Below are 26,985 nucleotides of genomic sequence, written 5' to 3'. Positions count from 1 at the left end.
GTGTGTGTGTGTGGGGGGCTTATAGAATCATAGAATGGTTACAGAGCACAAGGAGGCCATTCAGCCCTTGATGCCTGTGCTGACTCTCTGCAATATGCCTAGTCTGACCCTCCTCACAGTTGACAACACTTGACAGTTTTTAATGTTCTCTGCAAGTTTTGAAACTGTGCCCTGTAAACCCAAGTCTAGGTCACTAATAAAGGTCCTGGTACCAATCCCCAGGGAACCCCACTGTATGCCTTCCTCCAGTCTGAAAAACAATCATTCAGCACTCCTGTGTTTCCTGTCACACAGCCATTTTCCGATCCATGCTGCCACTGACCCTTTTCATACATGGGGTTCAATTTAGGTGGCAATTATGTGGCATTTATCAAACGCCTTTTTGGAAATCCATGTGATCAATATCAATCACATTATCCTCATCAAGCCTCTCGGTTACTTCATCAAAAAAATTCAAACACGTTGTTTAAGCACAATTCGTCTATTACAAACCTGTGCTGGTTTTCCTTCATTAATCCACATTTGTCCAAGTGATTGTTAATTTTGTCCTTTCTAAAAGCTTTCCCACCGCCCGGGTTAAACTGACAGCCTGTAGCTGCTGGCTGTATCCTTCCACCCTTTTTTAAACAAGGGTGTAACATTTGCAATTCTCTAGTCCTCTGGGATCACCCCCCCGCCCCCGTATCTAAGAAGGACTGGAAGATTATGCCCGCGGCGTCCCCGTAATTTGCTCCCTTTCTTCCCTCAGTATCGTCACATGCAAACCAAAATGGATCCGTTGAATCACTTACCTTTAAGTACAGCCAACCTTTCAAATACCTCCACTTTATCAATTGTTAGTCCATACAGTGTTTCGACTACCTCCTCTTTCAGCATTTTCTTCCTTGGTAATGGCAGATACAAAGTACTCATTTAGTACCTCAGCCATGCCCTCTGCCTCCATGTGTAGATACCTTTCTGTTCCTTAATCAGCCCCATCCCTCCTCTTACAACCCTTTTACTTTTTATATACTTATAGAAGACTTTTGGATTCCCTTTTATTACCTGCTGGTCTCTCTTCCTCTCTTAATTTCTATTTTCTGTTCCCTTTTGAACATTTTTATATTCAACCTGTTTTGGATTTATATTATCAGCCTAACATCTATCATACATCCCCCTTTTCTACTACATCTTACACTCTATCTCTTTTGTCATCCAGGAAGCACTGGCTTTGGTTGCCCTACCTTTCCACCTCCTGGGAACATACCTCTACTGTGCCCAAACTATCTTCTCTTTAAAGGCAGCCCATTGTTCTATTACAGCTTTGCCTGCCAACCTTTGATTCCAATTTATCTGGGTCAGTTTTGTTCTCACCCAATTGAAATTGACCCCCTCCAAATAAATATCTTTACTCTTGATTATACCGTGTTGCTTTTCATAGCTAACTTAAATCTTATTATACTATGATCACAGTTTCCAAATGCTCCCCTACTGACACTTGATCCACTTGATCCATCTCATTCCCCAGAACCAGATCCAGCAACGCCTCCCTCCTCGTTGGGCCAAAAGCATAACGACCAAGAAAGTTCCCCTGAACACATTTCAGCAACACACTTTTTGTAACTCTGTAACTGCTGGGTGTGTGACTCACTACATGGTCACTACGTTGTGTGCGTGTGTGCATGTGTGTGTGTGTGTGTGTGTGTGTGTACATATGAAATAGGAACAGAAGTAGGCCATTCAGCCCCTCGAGCCTGCTGTGCCATTCAGGAAGATCATGGCTGATCTGTTTGTGTTTTGAATTCCACATTCCCATCTACCTCCAATAACCTTTGATTCCCTTGCCTAACAAGAATCTATCTACCGCTATCTTGAAAATATTTAATGACCCCGCCTCCACTGCCTTCAGAGGTAGAGAGTTCCAAAGTCACACAACCCTTAGTGTGTGCGCGTGTATGTCCCTGTGCCTCGTGTGTATCGCATTTTTTATTGCCCGTCCCTAATTGCCCTTGAGAAGATGGTGGTGAGCTGCCTTCTTGAACTGCTGCTGTCCAAGTGGTGTATAGGTACACCCGCAGTGCTGTTAGGAGCCTGTGTGTCCCAGTACCCAGTTTCAGTGGCTCATTTTTCTACCCTTTCCATGAAGAGACATCAGGGAAAATTTTTCTTATAAACTGAAACTTAGAGTTGGGATTTGAGTGGTGGAGTTGCCATTGCTGTGAGTGTATGTGAGTAATGAGTGCAATTGATGCTGTGACAGAGACCTTCCTGGTACTCTTAGGAACATTTCAGTTCAATAGAACCAACCACGCCTGATAGCACTGTTCCCCTGAGGAAGGTGATGGTATAACTTGGCTTTTTATTTCCTTTCCCTGTGGGTTTAGCTTGTCCGCCTGGTTTGACTCACTGTGGCTGAGAGGGTGCCTGTGCCCCCTTTACTAACTCCTGGCAAATGGCAGAGGCTGCCCAGCAGTGACTTTCCTCAGTTCTGCTGGGTGAAGTGCCGCCCATTCTCCTTTGCCACCCCCAACGCATTCCTCTCCTCCATTGTTGTAGCTCAGCTGCCCACACCCACATCCCCCCCTTCCCAAAAAAAATTGTTTCTGCCTCAGCACACTGAGCATTAGGTAGCATCCTGCGCCCTGAGGTTCCTCCCTCCCCCCAATATCTAACAATTGTGGTTTTGGAGGAGGCGGGGGGGGGTGTAATGTCCATCACACATAATCTCTAGACAGAATGTGGCATTATCTACCACCCAAAATAGCCGACAGTAGACCAGATAACGTGACAGTGAATCTATGTACAGTGTGACAACTTAGATTTAGTAGACAACTCTCTCATGATGTGCAACCCCACAGTTGTAGGGGCCAGAATCGCAGCCTAGAAATGATACATTTTCCAAAGATTTCAAAGGAAATATTTGCAGCTAGCAGGGGCTGGTTGGATTGCTGGCATCGGCACAATGGGTTGAATGGCCTGCTTGCCTGCTGTACGATTCTATGATCTGACATCTCCCCTTGCTGCTGTTGACCAGATAACCGCAGAGTTGCACTGGCTTCTTGGGATGCTTTCTCTCATGCTGTGACTAACAGGCTTCTGCACTGCTACCCCTGCTACAGGCTCAAGCAATGGCCACCCCCCACCGCAAAGTGTGCCTTGTGTCCTGTGACACTGACCCCCTATATAATTCTGTTCGCACATGCCCATGTTAGTGTGTTGTTAGACAAACAACATCAAGTTTGCATTTTTTAGATTTTTTAACCCAAATACCAATTCACCCAATAAATGAAATTCACTGTTGTCCATTCCTCAGCCAGTTTGTGTGATTTGGGTTCCTGCCTTTTTCACTCACAATTTTCATTGCTCCTCTCCTGAGGCACTGACTCTTGCTGAGACAGAAAAGGGACATTTTAATGTTAATTCTAAATCTGCTCTTTAATAGAAAACGACCCTGAAAGTAATATATACAGTGTACGCTAGTCAGTGTTCAAAGGATCTTGACCGACAAGCAGTTTGTTGTATCGTACTGAGGATGTAAATTGAAAAATTGTTGGAAGAGTGTAGATGAAAATCACTGACATAAAATGACTGGGGCAACAACAACAACTTAAATTTATATAGCAGCTTTAACATAGTAAAATGTCCCAAGGCTCTTCACAGAAACGTTATCAAACAAAATTTGATACCAAGCCAAGGTTTTAAGAAATGACGTAAAGGGGGAATGAGGTAGAGAGGCAAAGAGGTTAAGGAAGGGAATTTCAGGATTTAGGGCTTCGGCAGCTGAAGGCATGGCCTCAAATGGCAGAGCTATGAAAATTAGAGGAGAATTGGAGGACAGAGATCTGGGAGGGGTGTAGAACCGAACCACTTTTAAAGACTAACAAACATTTATCCATGCTGTAAAACCTAGGGGTAGAACACAGAAAGTCTGGTGTTGAGCCTTTTCCTGAGAAGGTTATCACACTATTGCATCCCTCTTGCTACTGCAAACGCTTCTGCTGTGCATCGCGCACCTGCTGTGCGTGTGTGTGTGCTCCATTTTTGTCTTTCTTGTTCTCTGTGTCTAATGTCAATGTTATTTACATAGAACGCAATGCATGTTTACTGAATCTCACTCAACCACAATTGACACACAGCAGAATTACTTTGCTGTTGGTGGATTTTGATACAATGGGGTTTTTCAAGCAAGTTGGATAGGACATCTGGTTCACATCTAGAGATTCACATTGTTCTCTGGCTATCACTAACACTACGGGGCTGCAGACACAGATGAAACACAGGGGAAACCCACAGATTTGCTGTTGGGTTGAGGGCACCTGTTCTTGCATAGTAAGTGAGCCAGCCCTTTGAGATTGGAATATAATTCTCTCAGGGGAGAGAATGCACCCCATGGAAATGTAACTGGAGAGTTGCATGGGGGGTTTGGGCAAGTGCGATAGTATGAGACACAGGCTCAGTGTTCTCAAACCAAAACAACAAATGGATCGATAAGAAAGAACCTGTTCTGATATAGAGCACCTTACCACATCCTCAGGGCATCCCAAAATACTTCCCAACCAATAATTCACGGTTGTTATTTAGGCACCTGTAGTTACCCATTTGTGTATTGCAAGATCCCACAAACAACAAATGAATGACAAGTTAGGTGGTGGCAATTAAGAGAGGAGTATTGGTCAGGAGAATTTTTCAAGTTGATCTTTCACAGAATTGCTACAGTGCAGAAGGAGGCCATTCGGCCCATCATGTCTGCACCAGCTCTCCAGAATGAGCAACATGACTTGGTGCCATTCTCCTGCTTTTTCCCCATACCCTTGTACATTGTTTTTATTCAATTAATCATATATTGCCCTCTTGAATGCCTCGATTGAACCTGCCTCCACCACACTTCCAGGCAGTGCATTCCAGACTCGAACCACTCGTTGTGTGAAGAAGTTTTTTTCTCACGTCACGTTTGCTTCTTTTGCAAATCACTTTAAATCTGTGCCCTCTCGTTCTTAATCCTTTACCAAGGGAACAGCTTCTCCCTATCTACTCCATCCAGCCCCTTTATGATTTTGAACACCTCCATCAAATCTCCTCTTAGTCTTCTCCTCTCCAAGGAGAACAGTGCCAACCTCTTCAATCTATCTTCATAAGTGAAGTTTCTCATCCCTAGAACCGTTCTTGTAAACCTCTTCTGCACTCTCTCCAATGTGTTCACATCTTTCCTATAGTGTGGCACCCAGAACTGTACACAACACACAATAATCCACGTCATGTGAACAGGCAGACAAAATCGTTGCTTAATGTCTCAAATTGACACCTCTGATAATCTAGCATTCCCTCAGTATTACACTGAAGTGTCATCCAACGTTTTGGCATTCAGTATTCTATATAGGGGTCCTGCTGGTCAGCAACCACACCCCACCCATACGCTGTCCCCCCGGCCCCCACAGCCCCCTGGGGAAATGGCTTAAAAGGCTTTTTCCAGAGAGTTCTGCTGGAATTACACAGAGAGATAAGGAGGATTTAATTCCCATACAATTTCAGGAGGGGAGGCCAGTTAACTCAGTTTGCCTAATGGCCGGCATGTGGCTCAGATTAACACCAAGAGCATGGGGTTCAGTCCCTTTCCAAGTGAGGTAGACTCAGGGCCTGCTTCTTCTCCCTAACCATCGCTGAAAATCATAGCACTGTGCTGTGGCTCAGCAAATAATCACCAAGGGCCTGCCTTCGGGCACAGAACTCATGAAGAGAGAATTGCAGGACCAGTGTGCTCCTGGAGTGGGACGTGAGTCCACAACCATCTGACTGTGAAGTAATAGTGCTACCAACTGGACAAATATGAGACTTAAATCTAAAAGTTACTCTCGTCTGTGGGACCTGGTGAAGTACAGGGTTCGCCAGTTTAATGATATCTCAGGCAGAAAGCGTGATTGTCTTCTTTCCTACTGGACCCAGTAGAGATGGAGCTGCATCTTGGGGTTATCTCACCCCTAGGACTTGGGCTAGACTTACATAACGACAAAATATACTCATGCACAAGTCAGATATATGAAAACACATACAGGATATTGGCACACACAAAGAAAAACATATATACGGGAGACAAATATGCATGGGACATTTACCCACTCAGCACATAGACTCAGGTTGCACACTCAACATAGGGTACGCACATTTACATGCGTCATACATGCACATGCAACAGACAAGTACATAGGCCATATATAGTTGCAAAGAATGTACACATATATGGAACACATGCACACACAAGGCACACATGAGGTATGTACACAAGAAACATGTTCACAGGGCAATGGCATATAAGGGACACACTTACATAGATGTTTATGAACATGGGGCAGACATATGAAGAACAAACAAGGGGGGGTTCACACATACATAGGAAAAAATGCATACTTACATAATACATGGGACTTGGATCATACATAGCACATATATATAGGAACACAAGTCAGGCAAGTAGGGGGCACACACACATACACACACACACAGTTTGTTCATTTAAATGGAGGAGTACATTGATGGATGGAGCATACACAAACCCAAGTGAGATATGCGTTCATGAGTAACGTGCATAAATATATATACATAGACCCAAGAAAGACATGTACATGAGGCACAAATATATACATGAAGCACAAACGTATAGCGTACACACACAGATGTAGCACACAAAAGGCAGACACGGATAAGTGTAACACACAAAGGACAAACACACACACGCACACGCGCATACACACACGCGCATGCGCAAACATGCACACACACAGTGAGGCGCATACACAAGGCGCAAATACAAAGAGCAGATACATGAATGGATACATGCAGGCAAACATACAAACACACAGTGCACACATATACGCTGGCACAATTGGCACATACCCATATACATAGGACATTCACATATACAAGCGTGCACACATATGTGGGATAGACATGTGTGGGGAGTGCCCATATATGCATGGATCACTTAAATGTAAAGAGCACAGATGCATACCATACAACACACAGGTTTTCACATTCACACACATGCGCAGAACAGACACATCCATAGGTGCACGTAGATAGGGCATGCACATATACATAGGGATAGGCATACATGAAGTACCTACAAACAGAGGTACACAAACATGTTCACACTCAGACGCAGGGCACATAGAAATTTGTGGGGCACCGGAATGCAAGTAAATACTCATTTACACAGGATGGGCTCATATAGTGTAGCAAATAGTAATAAAGCTGTGAATTAGGCAAGGAAAAGAAGATTCTTGTAATACTTTTAGAAAACTGGGAGGCAATGGAAAAAGGAAGCCCTTGAATAGAGTGGGCTTATACTCTCTTAGGCTTAGGAGAATGAGAGGTGATTTCATTGAAACATGATTCGAGAGGGCTTGACAGGGAGATGCTGAGAGGATATTTCCCCTGGCTAGTCAGTGTAGAACCAGGGCATAGTCTGAGGATAAGGGACTGGCCATTTCAGATTGAGAAATTTCTTCACTAAGAGGGTTGTGAATTTTTGGAATTCTCAAAGACTGTGGAGGATCAGTCATTAAGCATATTCAGCATAATCATTGATAGATTTTTGGACTCTAAAGGATATGGGTTTGGGAGGGAGTTGACGTTGAAGATCACATTAAATGGCGGAGCAGACTCAAGGAGCATTATGGCCTACTCCTGCTCCTACTTCTTATGTTCTTATGTTCTCTGGGGAGTAGAACCCAAACTTCCCTGGCATTAGTGCTCCCAGTGCTTTGTTCGTACCAGGAGAAGGCTTCTCTCCCTATAATCTTTCAGAATATTTATGTTTTCATAAAGGAAGAAAAGTGAGGATTCAGCAGCCACTGAGGACAACATGACTCACTGCGACAGTACGTGTAAGATTTTGTCACAACACCCATCTTGCAGCTCCTGGTAAAAGACAATGCTGTGTTTTTGGCCTGGGTTTGCAGCACCGATGTTTTGGGCCCCTCATGGGAATCGAACATGGGATCTTCTGGGTCCGTATGTCTCATTATCACCAGAACAGTGCAATCATCATCTGGAAACATTCGGAAAGCTGCCGGTGGGGATAATTATATATGAGGACCCAACCGCCTGTAGGGTTACTTGTCAGCTGTTCCTTCATGTAGTTTCAGAAATAAAAAAATGCTTCTTGGTCATGACCTCAGGGTGACCCAAGATTATATGACAGCCCCTAAACCACTCCTCGTGAAATATCCTTCCTGATGATGGATCCCTATTGATCCAGTCGGCCAGGTCCTGTTGATGTTGCTTGCCTTGTGATTCCCTGAGAACTACTGCCAGGTTCTTTGGAAGTTGGCGAGTCAAGTCTTAAGTGGGTGAGTTAGCATTGAAGTCACTCTCTCCTCCAGGGTTGTCACCCCCATCATCTGCAACCCCCACACTACACAACTGGCCTTATATTACTGCAGTTATGGTAACAGTGAGAGATCAGCTGGGAAGTGTATGGGGCACCCGTACCTCACATGGTAGAGAATATCTGAATTACAACAGAGTTATAATTCAAACAGACAGCAAAGAGCACATTGGAAGTGAACAAGGACAAAACAGCGAGCAGTGCCAAGTAAATGGACATTCGAACTTTCACAAGTTCATCTAGCCAATTACTATGGGAACTCAGCACTTCACTTGGCTCTTAATATTTTTCTCTCACCAGGTAGATCAGCGGCTTTCCAAAGAAAATTTATGCATTAATGAGTGACCATTCTAACTTGTCAGAAACCATCAAAACTCACCAACACATAAGCACGTCTTAAACGCTTGGGGTCACCAGCCTGTCTCCCCCTCAATCACTGATTCATTTAACACACGCTCATAGTGTCTGTCTGCTTTCTAACATATATTTCTCATCCCGTTTTGGTTCATTTTACCCGACTTTCATTTTTCTTTCTTTCCTTTTCTTTCTCTCTTTCTCCCCATCCCCTCCCTGCCTCCCGCTTCCTTCCGTAGACGTGAACGATTTAGAGAATAATAATCGTAACCGCAGAATAGCAGCTGTCAATCAACGAGCTGACAATTTCTCCACAGTGTCCGGAATGGTGGCTGGAGTGAGCCCCTCGCCATCGCTTTCTGCTCTGTCCAGCCGTGCGGGGTCCGTGTCCAGCCTGCACGACCGCCTCATGATCGCCCCTGGCAGTGAGGAAGCCATCGAACGGCTGAAGGTAAACGCTTTCAAACTGTGACAATACAGTCGGGAAAAAAATCTAGGGAAATTGGAGGTGCCAAAGTTCATATTGAATGCATTAAATTATTAATTTGAATAGCTATAGAAGCTGGAAAGATAGAAAGTAGACTTAGTGAAGTTTCCTAATTCAGTCAGTAGGTGTAGTGATTGTAAGTAAAACCTTTCTTACTGTTTTAGGGATCATGTGACAGTACAGGCGAATCAGCCCTAAGCGTGGGTAATTTTAGGGGTGGAGCTTTCTAGCTGTGGACTTGGTTCAAGCATGTGGCTTCACCAGGGAGCTCTGTAAATAAAGTTTACTGTTTCTAACAAGAAACCTGTCGTATACCGAGTATATTAAGTAGGCCAAAGGCAAAAACAAAAGGCCTGAAAACAGTAGCCTGTCTGTTACATTGGCGACAAGAAAAAAAATGTGGGCTTCTCTTGATAGCCCCTGAGCCTCTGATAAATGCCACAGCTATTGTCAATTCCTGGGGCAGGATTTTTGGGTCGGTGTGCAGGCATGATGGGTCCAGGATCGGCCGGAGAACAGACTGCCGCCCACGATTGGCCCCCCGATCACGATTTCATGCTGGCTGGCCAATTACCGACCAGCCAGCGTGAAGTGAGCACTGAAACGCTCAGCGTTGCCGGGGTGGGGACGGGAGGAGGGTGGGTAGGCGCTGACATAAGCACAGGCACGGGCGAGCACTGAATGAAAGCTCCCTGAGGGCTGAGAGCTGCCTCAGGGAACTGAAGACTTCAAAACAATTAAATAAAGGCCAGGATTTCCTGGTCAGCGAGTAGGGCCCGATCGCTGACGTGTAAAGTGATGTGGGATGACGTCGGGTGGAACTCCCAACGTCACCGCGCCCCATGTCAGGAAATTTTTTTTCCCTCTATTTTTAAGATTTTTTAGTGTGGAGCCGATCTCCCTGAGGCTGCACTTAGCCTCAGGGAGATGAGTGCGCTCTTTCGTGTGCATGCGTGAAAGAACGCACTCTCGGCTCAGGGAATCCCTCCCCGCCCACACAGGGAGTGCATAGCGCTTCCTGGCGGATGTCACACTGGGCGGGCTTTAATTGGCCTGCCCACGTAAAATGGCGGCACGCCCCCGATTGGAGGCGCACCTCCACGCGCCCCCTCTTAAACTTCCCCCCCAACGGGGGGATAATTCTGGCCAAAGATTTCAAAATCCGGATAAAAATGTTCACGCATCAGAGTCAGTCACCTGAACATATACCTGATGAAAATTCGGCCCATACATTTTTATGCTTTTTAATTTAATAACGGAAACATCATCCCGCCCTTGAATGAGGTTTCATCAAAAATGCAAAGTCCACCTGGCAGATTCGCCTGTCCACCAACCGTAAGGTTGGACAGACCACGAAAAATCGGGTACAACTGGAACCTTGACAACTTTAATTGTCTTCTTAATTGTTGGCGGGCGCGCTTCTGACACACGCGTGCGCCCGCCGACCGAAATATCATGCGATCGCGGGATGATGTCAGGATGCTTGCCCAACATCATCACGTGTGATTTTGCGTCTGATCAGGTCGGGCACACGCCCGCAAGCCGACCTCAAAATTCTGCCCCTGCTCACCTTTGAACCTTCACCTTGTGACATCCTACGTAACAACTTCTGAAATGTTTTGCACTGGGTGATCAAACAGCCAGGACAAGGCACTCAAGTATCAGTCTGCCCAGTGCAGTGTGTCTTGACTGATACATTACCATACTGCACATAGGCCAATCTGCTGAGGGTAATGCCTTGACTGTTATGCTGTGACACATATAGGCCTTGAGGAGGCTGCCTCTTCAGCTGTCAGTGGAAAGGCCAGAACTCTGTTGATGAAGTGGTCATTCCTTGAAAACCACTCAAAGGGAAACCATCTGTAGACTTCATTTAGGCTATCCACTAGCTCACTGTAATGTAGGTATGTTTGAACGTGAGTCTCTCCTCCAAGTGAATTCAATATATCAATGAGTTTTACAGCAGCTGCTGTGCTGAATATTAGTTCTACAGGGGCTGTTATATGAGAAATGTTGCATGGTCACCTATCTTTCAGACAGCAGCTGGTTTCTGGCCCTCAATACACATCACCTCTTTCAGCTTAGTTTTTAAAAGGCGTACATTGATGTACACTAACATATCTGCACTATGTCAACAGGAGACAGAGAAGATAATTGCTGAGCTGAATGAAACATGGGAAGAGAAACTTCGCAGAACAGAAGCCATTAGGATGGAAAGGTAAAATACAACCTTAATCTCACCCTGGAATCTGTTATTACAAGGAGTATGAGTTCAAGACCATCAATATTTGAGTCAAACCTAGTGAGAGCTTCACTTGGTTCCTTAGTTGGTATGGGCAGTGCACAATCAAACCCTGTTGACCAACAGCTCTGATTAGATTCCTATGTTTGTGCTGAATTTGTTGACCATACTCAGGGAACAGTAGTACCAAACTTGACAGTATTCTCTACCGGGGCCTTAAGTTCAAAGTATTTCCCCAAGGCCTATTGCTATGGAGTTTAGGGCATCTACACTGCAGCACCATTGTATTAGTAAAATACTGAAGCGCCGATAAATTGCTGTTAACAGCAGATCCCGAATGGAATAACTTCAGAAGCTGCTGCACTTGTCCAACCCTGTGACCTCAATGAGAACAACAAGCAGTGGAGGTTTCTCTTGGTCAAACACATTTCTAGCCGCTGTACCTTACAGATCACACTCCTTTAGAAGAGGGAGTTAATCATGGCTGTGAGACTGGTCTCCATATGAATTAGGCCTTTGAGTCTCAGAATCAACCATGATCTAATTGAATGGTACAACTGACTTGAGGGACTGAATGACTTACTGCTCTTACTATGTTCCTAAGTTCCTATGGTGGTCTCGAGGGGCTGAATGGCCTACTCCTACTCATGCTTTTATAGTACGTAAGGACATAAGAAATTGGAGCTGAAGTGGACCTTTGATCTTTTGAGCCCGCTCCACCATTCAACCGCTGACCTCCTACCTTAACTCCACCTCCCCTCACTATGCCCATATCCCTTTATTCCCTTAGTGCCCAAAAATTTATCAACCTCTGTTTTGAATATACTCAATAACTGAGCATCCACAGCTCTCTGGGTTCGAGAATTCCAAAGATTCACAATCCTTTGAGTGTAGAAATTTCTCCTGATCTCAGTTCTAAATGGCTGACCCCTTATTCTGAACTGTGAACCCATGTTCTAGATTCCCCAGCTCGGGCACGCATTTTCTCTGCATTTACCCTGTCAAGCCCCTTAAGGATTTTATCCAGTTCAATTAGATCACTTCTCATTCCTTTAAACTCCAGAGAACATAGGCCGAGTCTACTCAAGTGATCTTGCGGAATGGCCAACTCATGTTCCTGTGAAATGAAAATTGAACCATTTCTACAACAGGCGGCCAATAACACATTAGTCTAAAACACTGATGGCAAGTTGAAAATTTAGCCCAATGTTGCTGTTAAAGCAGAGAATGGGTTCAATGTTTGCCACTAATATGGCAAGCAATGATTTGCCTTATTAGTCATACATGGCACACTATAATAATAGAGACCTATTATTTCTGGATCGGACATTTACTGCTCCAAACTTTTTGATGGAGCTCTGTCAGCTGGGGTTTCTTTAAAGTGGATGCAGACATCAACGTCAGGACAAGACCATCTAGATGGCACTCATGGACACCTTAAACCCTAATCTAATTTATGTGGGGTAGGGAAGGGTCATTTGTATAATGCTCTGAACGGACTCCTCCTCCTCATACCATGCCCTAAGAGGGCGTTGGCAACCATGGACTTCCATTGGATTGAGGATTTACAGGCAGATAATCAACCTGTTTGACCACATTATGAACACAACTTCCATGGCCATCAAGTCCTGCAGTGGGACTTAAACCCAGAGCTTCTGGCCCAGAGGTAGGGACGCTACCACTGTGCCACAAGGCCTCCCCTTGAATGGCCTAAAAAGGAAAGGGAGTAGCTGAGGCTGGGTGGAGCAGATACTGGAGTGCAGTCCTCTGTTTCCTCATTGATTTTAAATCTGAGGTCAGTCGAAAAGACCTATTATTTCTGGATTGGAACGAACCATGTTTGTATTAACCGTGAGGACTCTGGACAGTAGGACAAACATCACTCTTCTATTGGGATTTTACCACAGATGTTTTTCTCTGAACTCATGTTCCCTGTGCTGCCCCCACAGATAACTGTATCTACCTACAATTATGGAATAAGCTCATATGTAGGGCATTCAGAATTGGCTATACTTGTGCAAAGTGCTCACAGGCACACCTCCAGGTAAGCATTGAATGGATAATGCTGGATGGTAACATTTTGGTAACATTACTGAGCTAGTAATCCAGTTGTCTGGACTAACACTCTGGAGGCACAAGTTCAAATCCCACCAAGGCAGCTGTGGGAATTTAAATTAAATTAATTAATAAAAAAAACATTTGGACTAAAATGCTTGCCTCATTATAATAACAATGAAACGAGTGGATTGTTGTAGAAACCAATCTTGTTCACTCATGTCCTTCAAGGAGGAAATCTGCCATCCTTACTGGGCTGACCTATGCATTAGCAATTTTTAAAAATTGTTCTTGAGATGTAAGCGTCGCTGGCAAAACCAGCATTTAATGCCCAACCCTAATTGCCCTGGCCTGGCTGAGATGTGACTTCAGACTCACATGAATGTCGTTGGCTCTTAACTGCCCACTCAGGGCAGTTAGAGGTGGGAAATAAATGCTGGCCTAGCAAATGTCAAGAACAAATCGAAAAAATTGTCAGTGTATAGAATTCCAAAGCAGTCAACCACCCGCCATTTATTCCCTCGTGTAGAATTCCAGCAGACCAGATATTTTCCTGTTCGGCTGTGAGGTAAATTCTTAACAACATTCCATTTACGTTACAGAGAGGCTCTCCTTGCAGAGATGGGTGTCGCCATGCGTGAAGATGGTGGTACATTGGGTGTCTTCTCCCCTAAAAAGGTAAATTAGGCTTGAAAGAAAAAAAAATGAAAGAATAGTTTCTATTTTGGGTGTGCAGCAACACCAGAAGGTCACTGCTGCTAAATGGCTGTGAACGCACATAGTTTTTTTGATGAGTCCATCGATGGTTGTAATCTAATGCCGCTGTCTATATTTTGCAATATTTATTGAAATAATTGACCCCAGCTTTCACATGCCAATCAGGCCAGTGGGCTGGCCATTATGATGGTCAATGTTCTGCAATTTGGATGAAAAATCCAGTAATATATGCAAATAAAAAGACATGTGGGTGAATTTTATGGTTCGCCCACTGGCATATTATTTGAAGGCGTTGGTGGCGGGGGGGGGGAAGTAAAATAAAGTGGATGGCTAGCCAGCTGCCATCCCACCCGCCCCTCATCTGTCCCCATATTACATGGGGATTGGTGAGGGGGGGCAGGGTGCGTTATGGTGGTGGGTTAGGCATCAGGCAGCCTGTCTGCCCTTATACCTATTGAGCACCTCAAGGGGACAGTTAACTGCCACTTAAGGGTCTCATTCTCTCTATACTGGAATTTTTTTGGTCTGTGGAGGAAGGCATGGGTAAAGCAGGCAGCCCAGCAGCTTTGACAGCACAGGCTGCTGTTGGGCAGGAAGGGGGGGGTGCGTACCTCCTTTGGTGGGGGTGGGGACACTTTGTGCCCATCAACCTGACAAACCCTGTTTGTCCCTCCCCTCCCCCAGCCTCTCAAGCCCAACACCCCCCCCCTCCCTCCCTCTCTGGGATGTCCAAGCTGTGCCCGCCCAAAATCCCCAGGCTTACCTGAAGTCCAGGTGACATTTTCACTTCTTCATGGGAACTGGTTGTAGTCCCAACAGTGACCACAACTGGCTTCTGCTGCTGGGACCAGATTGGCTGGGAGCTCTTTAGGGTGGGACTTCCTGTTCCTCAGGGGCAGAACAGTCAAAGTGCTCCAATTAAGGCTGCCCCCAAATGTATAATCACTGCCATGCACCAGATTTCATGTCGGCAAGATGCCAACTGACTTTCAGGTCTTAGAGGTGGGTAATCTGTCCTCCCATCAAATGCACCCCCTTGTATTTATGTAGAACTTACTATGCCTTTTAGAAACATCCCAAAACGCCACACACCCAATGCATTCTTTTTGAATTGTAGTTGTTGCTCACCATGGAAGGGGTACGGAAGGGGCATGGGGAGTGGAAGGGGCGTGGAGGGGTGCAGTGATATGCGAGAGCATGGAAGGGGTACGGGGGATATGAGGGAATGTGGAAAGGGCATGGGGGTTTGGTAGCGGTGGGGGAGGGGGTGAGGTCTAGATGGCCTAAAAACAAAGTACAGGACTGGGATGATGCCCCAGCAAACCGAAGCCGGCCTTCTAACCAGCCTAGCCCGCCTCACCACCTGCGCTCCTTTGTTGCTGCCTGGGGCATGCTTCTGGGGGTGGCATTCCCAACACCAGCCTGCACCAGACTCCTGGAGACCAAAGCCTCATGGGAGTTTCCCAATGTTTAGAAGCCAGGAACGCAATGTCGGGAAGTGGCCTGACAAGTGATTCCAGACCCTAAGGGGAAAATCCACCCAGAACATCAATTTAACATCTGATTTTAAGGACAACACCGACGACTGTGCTGTACTCCTTCAATAAAATATCAGTTAGATTATGTGCTGAAGTCTTGGAGGAGGGCTTGACCCCATGAGCGTCTGCTTAAGAGTTAGGAGTGCTACCAATTGAGCCACACTAAACTTGAGAAAAATCCATTTACAATTTGTGAGATTCCCTCATATACCAGCCTCACCAATTCTACCCAATAGGTTACAGCACAATAAAGACACTTTTAAATTGATGTCGGGCCTCTGGAGAAGGGTGGTCAGAAACTTTTAAACCTCCAAGAGATATTGTACCAGTGTTGATGAGTGTTTGTGGGAAAACATTCAAAGTGCCAAGAGGAAGGAGGCGTGTTTTTTCACTGCCTCTGATACTTTTGGAATCCAAGTGAAGCCGAGACCCCAGCGCCTGGAGAGATGAACAGTTTGGCTCCTAATGCGGGAGTGGATGTTGTGCTTTTACCACCAATGGTACCAAGTTAAAAAGCATCTTTGGTTACAAGAGATACAGCAATAGAGCCCCATGTCCAAAAACAAAGAAGTTTGCCAGGAGATTTCAGTGTTAAGTGTAGTTTTCTAAAACTCAGTGTAGCTGAGCACTGGCTCTGTACGTGTGTTTGAGTGTGTCTGTGTGAGCATATGTATGGGTGAGCATGAGTCCATGTGTGTGTTTGCGTATGTGTAAAAAACATATTATAATTGCTGTTGGCTGCTTTTCTGCACCTGGCTTCCGGTGGTTGCTGCTTTATAATTTGATAACCAATGTTGTTTGTTCTTCTGGTTTTTGCCTTCCTGATTTTGGCCATCTCCCCCTTTTCCCACCGCTTTAACTCCCCTTCCCCTCCCCCTCCCTTGCTCAACAGCCGCTAATATTTTATTCCTGTTAGATTGTCAACAGAAGAGCTGCTCAGATGTTGCTGGAATCTCTGGGGGCATTCTCTCCCAAGGAGGTTTGTTCTGGGTGACCACGTGTGTGTGAACAGTGTTGTGCTTCTTCTGATGTGGTTTGTTCTGTCACTTGTTAAATAGAATTCCTGATTCTTTTGGTTGTTTCTGATTAATTTTCCAACATTACACTCCTCCATTAATGGCTCTTAACCTCATGGACTATTCCCAGCAATAAAAAATATAAATTTCATGTCATATTTTGGGAAGGACTTTTCGACCTCCCCCTCCCCTCCCCCCATCTTCTCTCCCCTTTTCTGCTCTCTTTATACCTATCTCTGCCCCACGCCACTCTTCCACTTTCTCTTCCTGCCATCCTTTCCTCTTTTTCAGCTCTACCATCTCCATCTATTCCATTCTCACTCCTTCCCTACTCCTCCTCCATTTTCTTCCTCCCTCCCCTTCTTTCATGGTCATCCATTCTCCCCCTCCATATTTCCCTCTCCCTTTTACCCTTCACCTCCTTCACCAACTCTCCGCTTTAAATGTAATTTAATTAAGATCATGAGAAATCCTGGGATTTGAAAAGATTACTTGGCCTTTCACCCTACCTCCAAAGTCCATGTACACTCAGTTAATCTCCTGGGAGAAGATTCTCTAAGGTTTTTTTCTCTGACTTCCCCAGAAGTAAATCAAGTAAAACTCCAGAATCTCTATTCTTCCATCCTACAATCTATATCCTTGACCAGTTGCATTCCTTGATATGATATCTGCATCATTCCAGCAGCTCACAGCCCCCCATGTTCTAAACACATTTACCCATCTCTACCTGTGCTTCCTGGGGTAGCCAATCTAAGATAGAACAGCAACAGGACCACTAACAATTGGGTTCCATATCTGAACTAGGAAACCAATAAAATAAGCCAGCGGTCCTTACTTCTGATCACTATCCACACCCGCCTGTTAGGGAGTGTGTAAGTGTGGATGCCAGGGGAGAGCACATCCATGCCAGACTGTGATACCCACACACCATGGCCAATTGGCTGCCTAGGTTCTTGCATAAATAATGGTTAATTGGAAGAGCTCATGGCACCCATGGATGCAGAATTATTGAATTGAATCATAGAATAATACAGGAAAGAAAAAGGCCATTTGGCCCATTGTGCCTGTGCCACTGAAAGTGCTATCCAATTAGCCCCCCTGCTCTTTCCCCATAGCCCTGCAATTATCTCTTTTCAAGTTTTACCTGATTCCCAATTGAAAGTTACTATTGAATCTGCTCTCATCCCCCTCTCAAGCAGTGTGTTTCAGATCATCATAACTCACTGCATTAAAAAGCATTCCCTGCTCCACCTTTCAGGTTCTTTAGATGTGCCTTCAAAGTGTGAGGGAGAATTAAATAGGGAATGGGATGCACTCACATTGCTCGCACAGACATGCGTTCTTTAATTTAAGAAAAAGGTTGAAATTTGAGGGAGGAAAAGTACCTCGGTTATGGACCCACATCCCTGGTAAAGTTGACACAATCCTTTGTGTACCATCATATGTGCATGGCCACCTGGATGGCCATCAGTCTATCAGCAGGGACAGCAATAAATTTCAATTGTAATAAATCCTTTATTTTGTAAGGGCACTGATATAAGCACTAACATCACAGGGTCTGCTGTCCTCGAAATCCCATTTGAGTGTACTCCATGTATTACAGGATATAATGTAAGGTGTGAGAAAAGCCTACTTCAGCACATACTGAGATATGTAAAGATATGCTATGTCATTTCCCAGCTGCCTCATTTTTGTGTGTTTATGTTTGAATCTCCAGTGATTAATTAGCTTTACACTGATTAATCGTTTGCTTTGGCTTGAATGAGGCTTTGTTATTATTTCTCTCACTTCGAATCACATCAAGGCCAGTGGATAGGTGGATGTATACTTGTCCTGCAAATATTCCGACTAATCCAGTACTTGCCTAAAGCTAGAGGCCTGTCAAAGCTCCTCAATGAATGAGTCACTCAACATCAGGATCCCTCCACAATTAGGCCCTCATTTCCTTTCTACCAAAGGTCCTGATAATGAAGTTGGCCTTTAAAAGGATCCTGATGTTAGGTTTCCTCCTTAAAAGGGCTCCAGTGACCATGATTTTGATGTTTGTATCATGCATATAGAAGCAATTTACAACACATCAAATGACATACAATATACAATGTCCTTATCATAGCTCAAGTACAATGCACTGACTCATTGTTGGCCCTCCCACTGGCTGGTCCTTGGCTCAGACACTCTCGAAGTGTCACTCAGCTCATGGTGCAGATGTCCCCCTGACTGTTGCCTTTGTTTCTGACTTATCAAACATTATTTTTGCATTTTGTGAAAAATCTTATTGGATTGCATGCATTTTTCAACAAACAGCACTTTGTTGTGGAATGCAATCCTTTAAACAATAAGGGATTGGTATCTGAAAGGATGCTATGGTTGGTCAATTCTTCCCAAGTGAGTACTCAATAATGGCTATATTTAGTGAAAGGAACCAATCCATGAATGGAATGGGCAGAGAGTATAAGGTTAACACAAGAGTCCATGGCATGCAGAGAGGGATTCAGTAAAAGGATGATCACAGGTAGATTTCTAAATACTAAGCAGAAACCAACCATAGGGCAGTGGAGCTAATTGTTATTATTTGCTAGCCAAAGAGCGAGGACTGTAACTGGCACAACTCACCATCTCAAGCGTGATCTCCAATGAGAACTACTTGCCAACTAATGGATTGCCAAATTGAGAGCTTGCTTATTGAGAATGGGCAATCAGAAGGTTTGTATGGTTCTATTACCAATACTTGTGAGGCTCTGCTAGGTCTTGTTAGAGGTGGTTGTCATTTATTTCCCAAGTTGCTGAGCAACCCTTGCAGTGAAAGCAGCAAAGTAAATAAATGTGATCTGATCCCATCGCCCTAAGAAGTGGGAGGCCCCTGTTACAACAGCTTACATTTAGATAGCACATTAACATGGTAAAACCTCCAAAGGTGCTTAACAACAACAATAGTGATTAAAACATTTTGACATCAAGCCATAAAGGGAGATATCAGAACAGATGACCAAAAGCTTGATAAAAGAGGTACATTTTAAGGAGCATCTTAGAAATGGAGAGATAAGGAGAGGGACAGAGAGCTATAGGGAGAGAATTCCAAAATTTGGGGCCAAGGCAGCTGAAAGCACAGCCACCAATGGTGGAATAATTAAAATTAGAGATGCACAGAGGCCAGAATTGGAAGAGTGCAGCTATCTCAAGGACTTGTAAGGCTGAAGGAGGTTATTGAAATATGGAAGTGCGAGGCCACTGAGGGATTTGAAAACAAGGATGTGACTTTTAAAATGAAGGTGTTGTTGGACCAGGAGCTCGTGAAGGTTAGCAATCACAAAAGTGATGGGTAAATGAGATTCAGAGCGAGTGGAAGATGGGAGGCCATCCAGGAAAGTATTTGAATAGTTGGGTCTAGAGGTAACAAAGGCATGAATGAGGGTTTCAACAGCAGATGAGCTGTGGCAAGGATGGAGTTGAGTGATGTTACAGAGGTGGAAGTAGGCAGCCTTGATGATGGTGTGGGGATGTGGTCAGAAACTCATCTCAGGAGTCAAATGCAACACGAAGGATGCAAAAGGTCTTGTGGTGGAAACGGTGTTCAGGAAATGGGAAGCAAAGACAAAAGCTTCAGTCTTATCAATATTCCATTGGAAGAAATTTCTGCGCATCCAATATTGGATGTTGGATAAGCAGCATGACAAATCAGAGACAGTAAAGGGGTCCTGTAACAATTTCTTCCTGTAACTATGTATGACTTTTCCTTGTAGACTCCTCACCTGGTGAATTTGAATGAGGATCCACTGATGTCTGAGTGCCTCTTGTATTACATCAAGGATGGAACCACCAGGTACATCTCACTCCAGTTTGGTTCAGACTGTTCTAATACAGGCTTGCTCATTACTTTTTTTTTTCTAGGTGCCTAATCAAAGCCAAGCATTCAGGTTGCCTGATCAGTGAGCAACAAATTGTATAATGTTTGACTCTAAACTGACGATTTGCTTTACTCCAACAAATATTTAACAGTCAGTAGCATTTTTAAAAATCAAATTCAGAATTTCTAGCTATCCAAAGGAAACAGAAAAGGAACATTAATGATCAAAAAAATGGACCAAATTATCTGTCGAGTTTAAGTGGGGCATAATTATTTCCAATAATTGAGGGGTCTAGATAAAGGGGCATTGACATCAGGTTAAATGTAAGAGATATAGTACAGAGAGCAGGTGAAACCTGTCCACACGGAGATGTCGCGAGGCTGTGGAGGAGTTAGTGACTGAAACAGCAACAATGTTGACGTTCAGGATTGATTAGAAAGAGGAGTAAAGAAACATGAAACCAGGGTGAGCGTGCGGAATTGGGACTACTGCTGATATGGAGCCTGGGCTCACTGAGCTAAACAGCCTATTTTCATGTTATAATTTCTGTGTAGCTTTATGTAACCTTGGATTAAAAGAATTGTTACCTTTTTGGTCCTTTTCTAACTTTCTTGCTATAGATTATTCCAGCTCCATAATTGCCAAAGCTTCTGAGCCTCATTCCCACAGAGGCCTCCACAATGAATTGCAAATGGTCACTTCTAGGCAGTGCTGAAATACAGGCCCTTTGCAGAAGCAATAATCTGCAATGTATTTTGAGGCGATTTAAAATGCTCAGGAGTTTGAATGGCGCTCAAATACTGATGACTCAGTCTAAAAGCAGACGGTTGGCACCTACACCACTCTTATATGTTTGGGTCATTGCCAATGCCTTCAAGAGTGTTTAACTTTGTCTTGAAATCTCGGTAGGCTTTTAGCAACATACCTGGGAAGGATCACCAAACCCTACCTCATAATTGATTTCAGGTGCTGGAAATGGCTGCATTTTAGATCTCATTTTAAGTTTAAAACATCAAGTTCATTTATTTACGAAAGCTAACCAAGAAAATAAATAATTCATAAATATGATAAAGTCTTCAGGGTTGACAATCTTCCACCTAACTCAAAGTCGAGACAATAATATTGCAGCAGCTCTTTGTAAATTACTTCTAAATAATGCAGTGTTTATTTTCTTAGTCTGTCAGCCTCGTCTAAATTGCTTCTTGGAAATTGAAACTGATTTTTCAATTTTTGGGAGTTTCAATCTGCATGATTTCCTTCTCAAAGTTTTCAAATAGACTTTTTTATTTGAACAAAACAGCTCCTTTCTATGCCTCAGAAAAGAGTTACCAGGACATATTTGGATTTTGAAAATCTGACCACATAGATTTAAACAGGAACTTCAGTCATATACAAACTGAATTTTAAGTTTGAATTACTCCTCCCTTCAGTCATGTAATCGAGACGACTTACAATATTATTTTGGGATATGCTTTGATTTAGTTCAACTGTGCCTCTAATGTTCATTATTTTGATAATTTGCATTTGTATACTGCCCTGTCATGTCCCAAAACTCTTCATTTACAATGAATTACTTTTGCACACAGTAATCATTTTGCACATAGTAATATCCAGGGGTTGCAAACCCTGCACGTATTTCAGGAGGTTTTAAAACATGGCCTCTTGTCTCCAGCTGTCTTGGCCCCATGTTCCCATCATGGATCGCCTGACGCATCCATCTACTCAAAACACTGCCTTCCACTCCAATTAGGAAGCAAATAGATTCTTTATTAACTGGTTGGATGATTTTTGACTGCTAGTCAAACAGCTTTGTTTTCCGTCTCAAATGTTTGTATAATTAATAAACTGAAGTGCTCAAATAAACTGAGAAAAATACACAATTGCTTTTAATGCCCCTTGAATTATCCTTGAGGATTTCCACACAATGATGTCCTGGACATTAAGCCTTGAAGACTCCAGTAATGTTAGGAAATAGAAATAGCTTAAATAAGTTATATTGGTATTTGTGGGTGTTAGGAATGAGTTTTAGCTTTGAAGTTTAAGTTTGATTTTATTTCTGTATCTGTGTGTTAGGAAAGATCAAATGGAGTTTTAGTTTCACTTTAGAAAAGTACTTGCATTTCTAATGAGGAGTTTTACAACAATTAAACGGAAAGTAAACATACAAGGGTAGAAGGATTGGACTGTTGCCTAGCGACAGGGGCTCAGAGAGGCACGTCCCTCCCACAGACACACACACAGAAAAGGAGAAACAGCAGGTTGCTTTGGAAGCTGTTTGAGTGCAGTTGGTTCTGAAAGTTGCTGCCAGGAGAGACTGGAGCAAAGGGGACAGATAGCCAGTCCCAAGCTAAGGAAAACCCACAAATCCAGGAGAGTGGAAGAAGAGAAAGTCCAAAGAAGACCTTCCAGTCAAAGGAAGGACAAGGACCTGGGAAAAGGTCTTGTTAAGTGAAGTTAAGAGTGAGGGCCAAAGAGAAAGGCTCCAAGCTTCAGAATTAAAGAGACAAAAGCTGCAGAACGCAGATTTAAAGCAAGAACAGCTTGCAAGAGGCAAGAAAAGTCCAAAGAGACAACTGAAGGTCTGTAACCCTTTGCTATGGACATGTGAAGCAGTGGTGTACTGTTGACGACTGAGCCAGAGAGACAGAGTGTGTGGAAGACAGCTTGAATGCATGTGGTGACCCAGGGAAGAGGAACATCAGAAGGAGAGTTTGAAACCCTGGAGGTGAACCCTTGTGGAAGACATCTGAGAAAAAGTGTCGATTTGGGAGAAGATTCCAAGGCGAGGCCTTGGAAAGTAGAGATTGGAAAGCCTCGCATGAAAGACGGGGTTCACTGAGACTGATTGGCTCACAGTGTGACAAGCATCTGGGGGGAGTTGTGGAGAGATCCATAGCATCTGTTTGAGGTGGCATCTGTCACTTGATTTCAGAGAATAGTGTGTCTGACCACAAGATGCCATAGGTTTACATGGACTATGTACTTATTGTGGACGTTAGATTATAAGTTAGTTTTGTAATTTGTGTTATCCTTACAAATCTGTATACACTAGTAAAGGTATAGCTGTGGGTGAAGGAATATTGTAATATGGTTCATCTTTTCTTGTTGAATAAATGTTTTCTTCTTTTGTTAAAAGTTCATCAGCTGACTCATGAGCCTCTGTTCAGTAGCTGCTCTCCACTTATCTAAACAAAAAATAAAAGTTAGGATCTATGAAGCTGGGTTCCACACTGGGATCAGGCTTGTCCAGGGGTAAGCTCAGCTGGGATCAGAACAAGGACGCTCTTGCAGGGTTGGTAACCCTAGCAACATCCACAAATGGCCAACTAATCTGTTTTTGGTCATGTTGGTGAAAGGGCAATTGTTAGTCAGGAAAAGAGATCTTCCCTGAAATTATGCAATCAAATCTTTAACATCTGCCTGCACCACAGGAACAGACCGTTAGTCCTTCCTACAGTGCACCACTGCTTGGATATTGATGGATCAGAAGCTTAGGTTATAGGGTAAATATTAGAAATGCAGACACTGGGAATGGGGCCTTGGCATCCTGGAATGCGTATTGGAAAACTCAGAGTCATCTTCCATGAGTTTTTATTTGTTAAGTCCTCAGTTTTCCATTGAACTCACAATCTACCTTCTGACTTTGTTGGAAGAATGCAGGCGATGCGTATACAGTAATTTCCATAAGGGTGCTAACGAACACCCTCCCCCCTGCTCACTACAGTTTTGATGGAAACCCTAGAGAACAACAGAAATAGCCACTGACACCATTTCTTTGAGGTTGCGACCAAAGTCACAGTGAAGGATTGGCAAGAACTCTTCAGAGAATCAATCCCATGATATCAGACTATTATTTTATATTTGGCCACAGCTCCAATGTAGAATCCACTCAGCTAGGTGCGATTGCCTTTAAAGTAATTACTGACAGTAGATTGGTTTCCTCTTAACTAACTTCCTAATGCAACAACAGGACAATCAAGCATGGGAATCTCATGTTACAGTTTGCTTTGTGATATTTTTATAGATTTAAAACTATTTACTCTGTTTCCTCAGAGTTGGACGTGAAGATGCAGAACGGCGACAGGACATTGTGCTGAGCGGACACTTCATTAAAGAAGAGCACTGCATCTTCCGCAGTGACATTAAATCTTTAGGCGAAGGTACAGCACTCTGATCACATCTGTAGGGTCTGAAGTTTCTGGCTAACAGAACCTCTAATCGACCAGCTGCACAATGATGTGAAACAATCATCTGACACGACCCTAGGCTATCCTCCTCTTTCAGGTACCATGCCCTAACAGGGTATTGGTGACCATGGACTTCTATTGGATTGATCCATGATTATGCTTAGCAAAGTACTGCAGTGGTTAGCCATTGCCTTCTGCAATATGGCTGACCAGGAAACTCTCCCGCTCTTACTGCCTGCCATCAGGCATATTGGAAGGATTTACAGGCTGATGATCAACCTGTTTGACCACGTTATGAACACACCTTTCATGGCCGTCAAGTCCTGAAGTAAAACTCGAACCCAGAACTTCTCACCCAGAGGGATGGATGCTACCATTGATACCTCCCACCCCTAAGCAATTCCTGGTGTAAAACAAAGGTCTTGAAGTGGTTGTAACTTTTAATAGAAAGAAACTTTAACTTGGGCTAGAGATCTTCACTTTGAACCAAAGCTATACATTCAGGAGAATCTCTCGAGCACAGAATGAGGCCTTTTGGCCCATCATGCCTGTGCAGGCTATTTGAAAGAGTTATCCATTCGCCCCCACAACCCTGCTCTTTTCCCATTGTCCTGAAAATGCTCCTTTTTAAAAACATACCCAGTTGCCTTTTGAAAGTTACTATTCCCCAAAGGATATTAGTGAACCTGTTAGGTTTGTCTGACAAACCAAAAGTTTCATGGTCACTTGTCCTGCTTACAGCTTTAAGTTTCCATGTTTTTTTTAAACTGAATTTATATTCTCAAACTGCTACTGTGGGATTTGAACTTCAGTTTTCTGCATTATTAGTCCAGTCACGTAACTACTGTGGGGGCAGAAGGGTGGTGGGCTGGGGGGTGCAGCAGTTAGCTCAGTTGGCTAGACAGCTAATATGGGGTTCAGATTAACAATGGGGTTTGAAACTTGTTCCAGCTGAGGTAGACTTGGGGCCCGTCTCCATACCCTACCTGTCATTTTTTAAAAATCACAGCCTTTAGAGATGGATCAGTGAATAATTGCCAAGGACCTAGGCCTTTGGGCCAAGAACTCAAGATGAAGACTATGCTGCTGTTCCCAAAACCAACAGTACAAATTCACTTCAGAATTGAAGAAGAGTCATACGGACTCGAAACGTTAACTTTGTCTCTCCACAGATGCTGTCAGACCTGCTGAGTTTTTCCAGCAATTTTTGTTTTTGTTTCAGATTTCCAGCATCCGCAGTATTTTGCTTGTAGCACAAATTGGGATCAGTTCTAGCTGCAGGTTTGCGGAAACTGCATTGTGATGCCTATGGAAATCCAGCTGAGCAAGGCCAGTGTTCACTGCTTAAAGGTTCAATGATCAATGCCACCTCAGGGGAGGTTCATGCACGGAGTTCCACAGGGAGCAGTGAGACCTGTAGACAGAGCTCAGTCAGCATAGCTCAGAACAGGGTGCTCTATAAAATTGTCTAAGTACTGTTAATAGCTCTGTTGTACGACTGTAAAATCATTTGAACATGTTTCTTTTGCATTACAGTGATTGTCATTCTTGAACCATGTGAAGGTGCAGACACATACGTCAATGGAAAGAAGGTGACTGAACCAACTGTACTTCGATCAGGTATGTACTCTGGCTGCATCTTGTGTACATACTCTGGCTTCAGATAGACACTCTGTATTTCATCCTGCCCTGGAGTTAACATTCTCAGAATTTCCTTTTGTTTATTACAATTGATAGCAAGCCCCAAATTACTCAACAAGGACCGTAGATTCCAATTCAAAGGGAACATTTATACCATTTGAAGGTTATAAGTCTATGACGAGTGATGATTTTCACATTTATGTCGCTACCTCACCTGTCAGTGGGTAATGAGCCTGTGAGAATGCATCTCAGACTTTCTAAAATGAACCTCAACAGCTAGGGGGAAAAGAATCAGCTGGAATTCCCATTTCTGATACAGCGAAGTTTTTTTGAAAACTGTGGTGTGTGCATATGTTTAGAGGTTGTGTGAGAAGATGATTAGTGGCCAATGCTGATGCTGACATACATCAAGAAGGCCAGTTATGAAATGAAGGTGGAATTCTGTTCTTGCAGTATCTTTCACATCACTAGGAAATCCCAAAGCACATCACAACTAATGAATGAAAGTGCAATCACACTTGTTATGCAGGTAAACATTTCT

At 43.8% G+C, this 26,985-nt stretch overlaps 1 protein-coding gene across 1 annotated transcript in view; it reads left to right on the top strand.

The window, feature by feature from the left end:
• The window catches only part of kif1aa (kinesin family member 1Aa), a 324,793-nt gene that overhangs the window by 161,734 nt on the left and 136,074 nt on the right, over positions 1-26,985 (top strand). The window contains exons 14-19 of the mRNA XM_078563437.1: positions 8,956-9,167; positions 11,342-11,421; positions 14,103-14,178; positions 20,512-20,591; positions 24,670-24,776; positions 26,340-26,423. Of these exons, the coding sequence (XP_078419563.1) occupies positions 8,956-9,167; positions 11,342-11,421; positions 14,103-14,178; positions 20,512-20,591; positions 24,670-24,776; positions 26,340-26,423 (639 nt within the window). The remainder of the gene's footprint in view (positions 1-8,955; positions 9,168-11,341; positions 11,422-14,102; positions 14,179-20,511; positions 20,592-24,669; positions 24,777-26,339; positions 26,424-26,985) is intronic.

This window comes from Cetorhinus maximus, chromosome 19 (assembly GCF_964194155.1).
Source record: "Cetorhinus maximus chromosome 19, sCetMax3.hap1.1, whole genome shotgun sequence".
NCBI lineage: Eukaryota > Metazoa > Chordata > Chondrichthyes > Lamniformes > Cetorhinidae > Cetorhinus > Cetorhinus maximus.
Note: the sequence above shows the minus strand (reverse complement) of the source record. Positions and strands in the feature narration are given on the sequence as shown.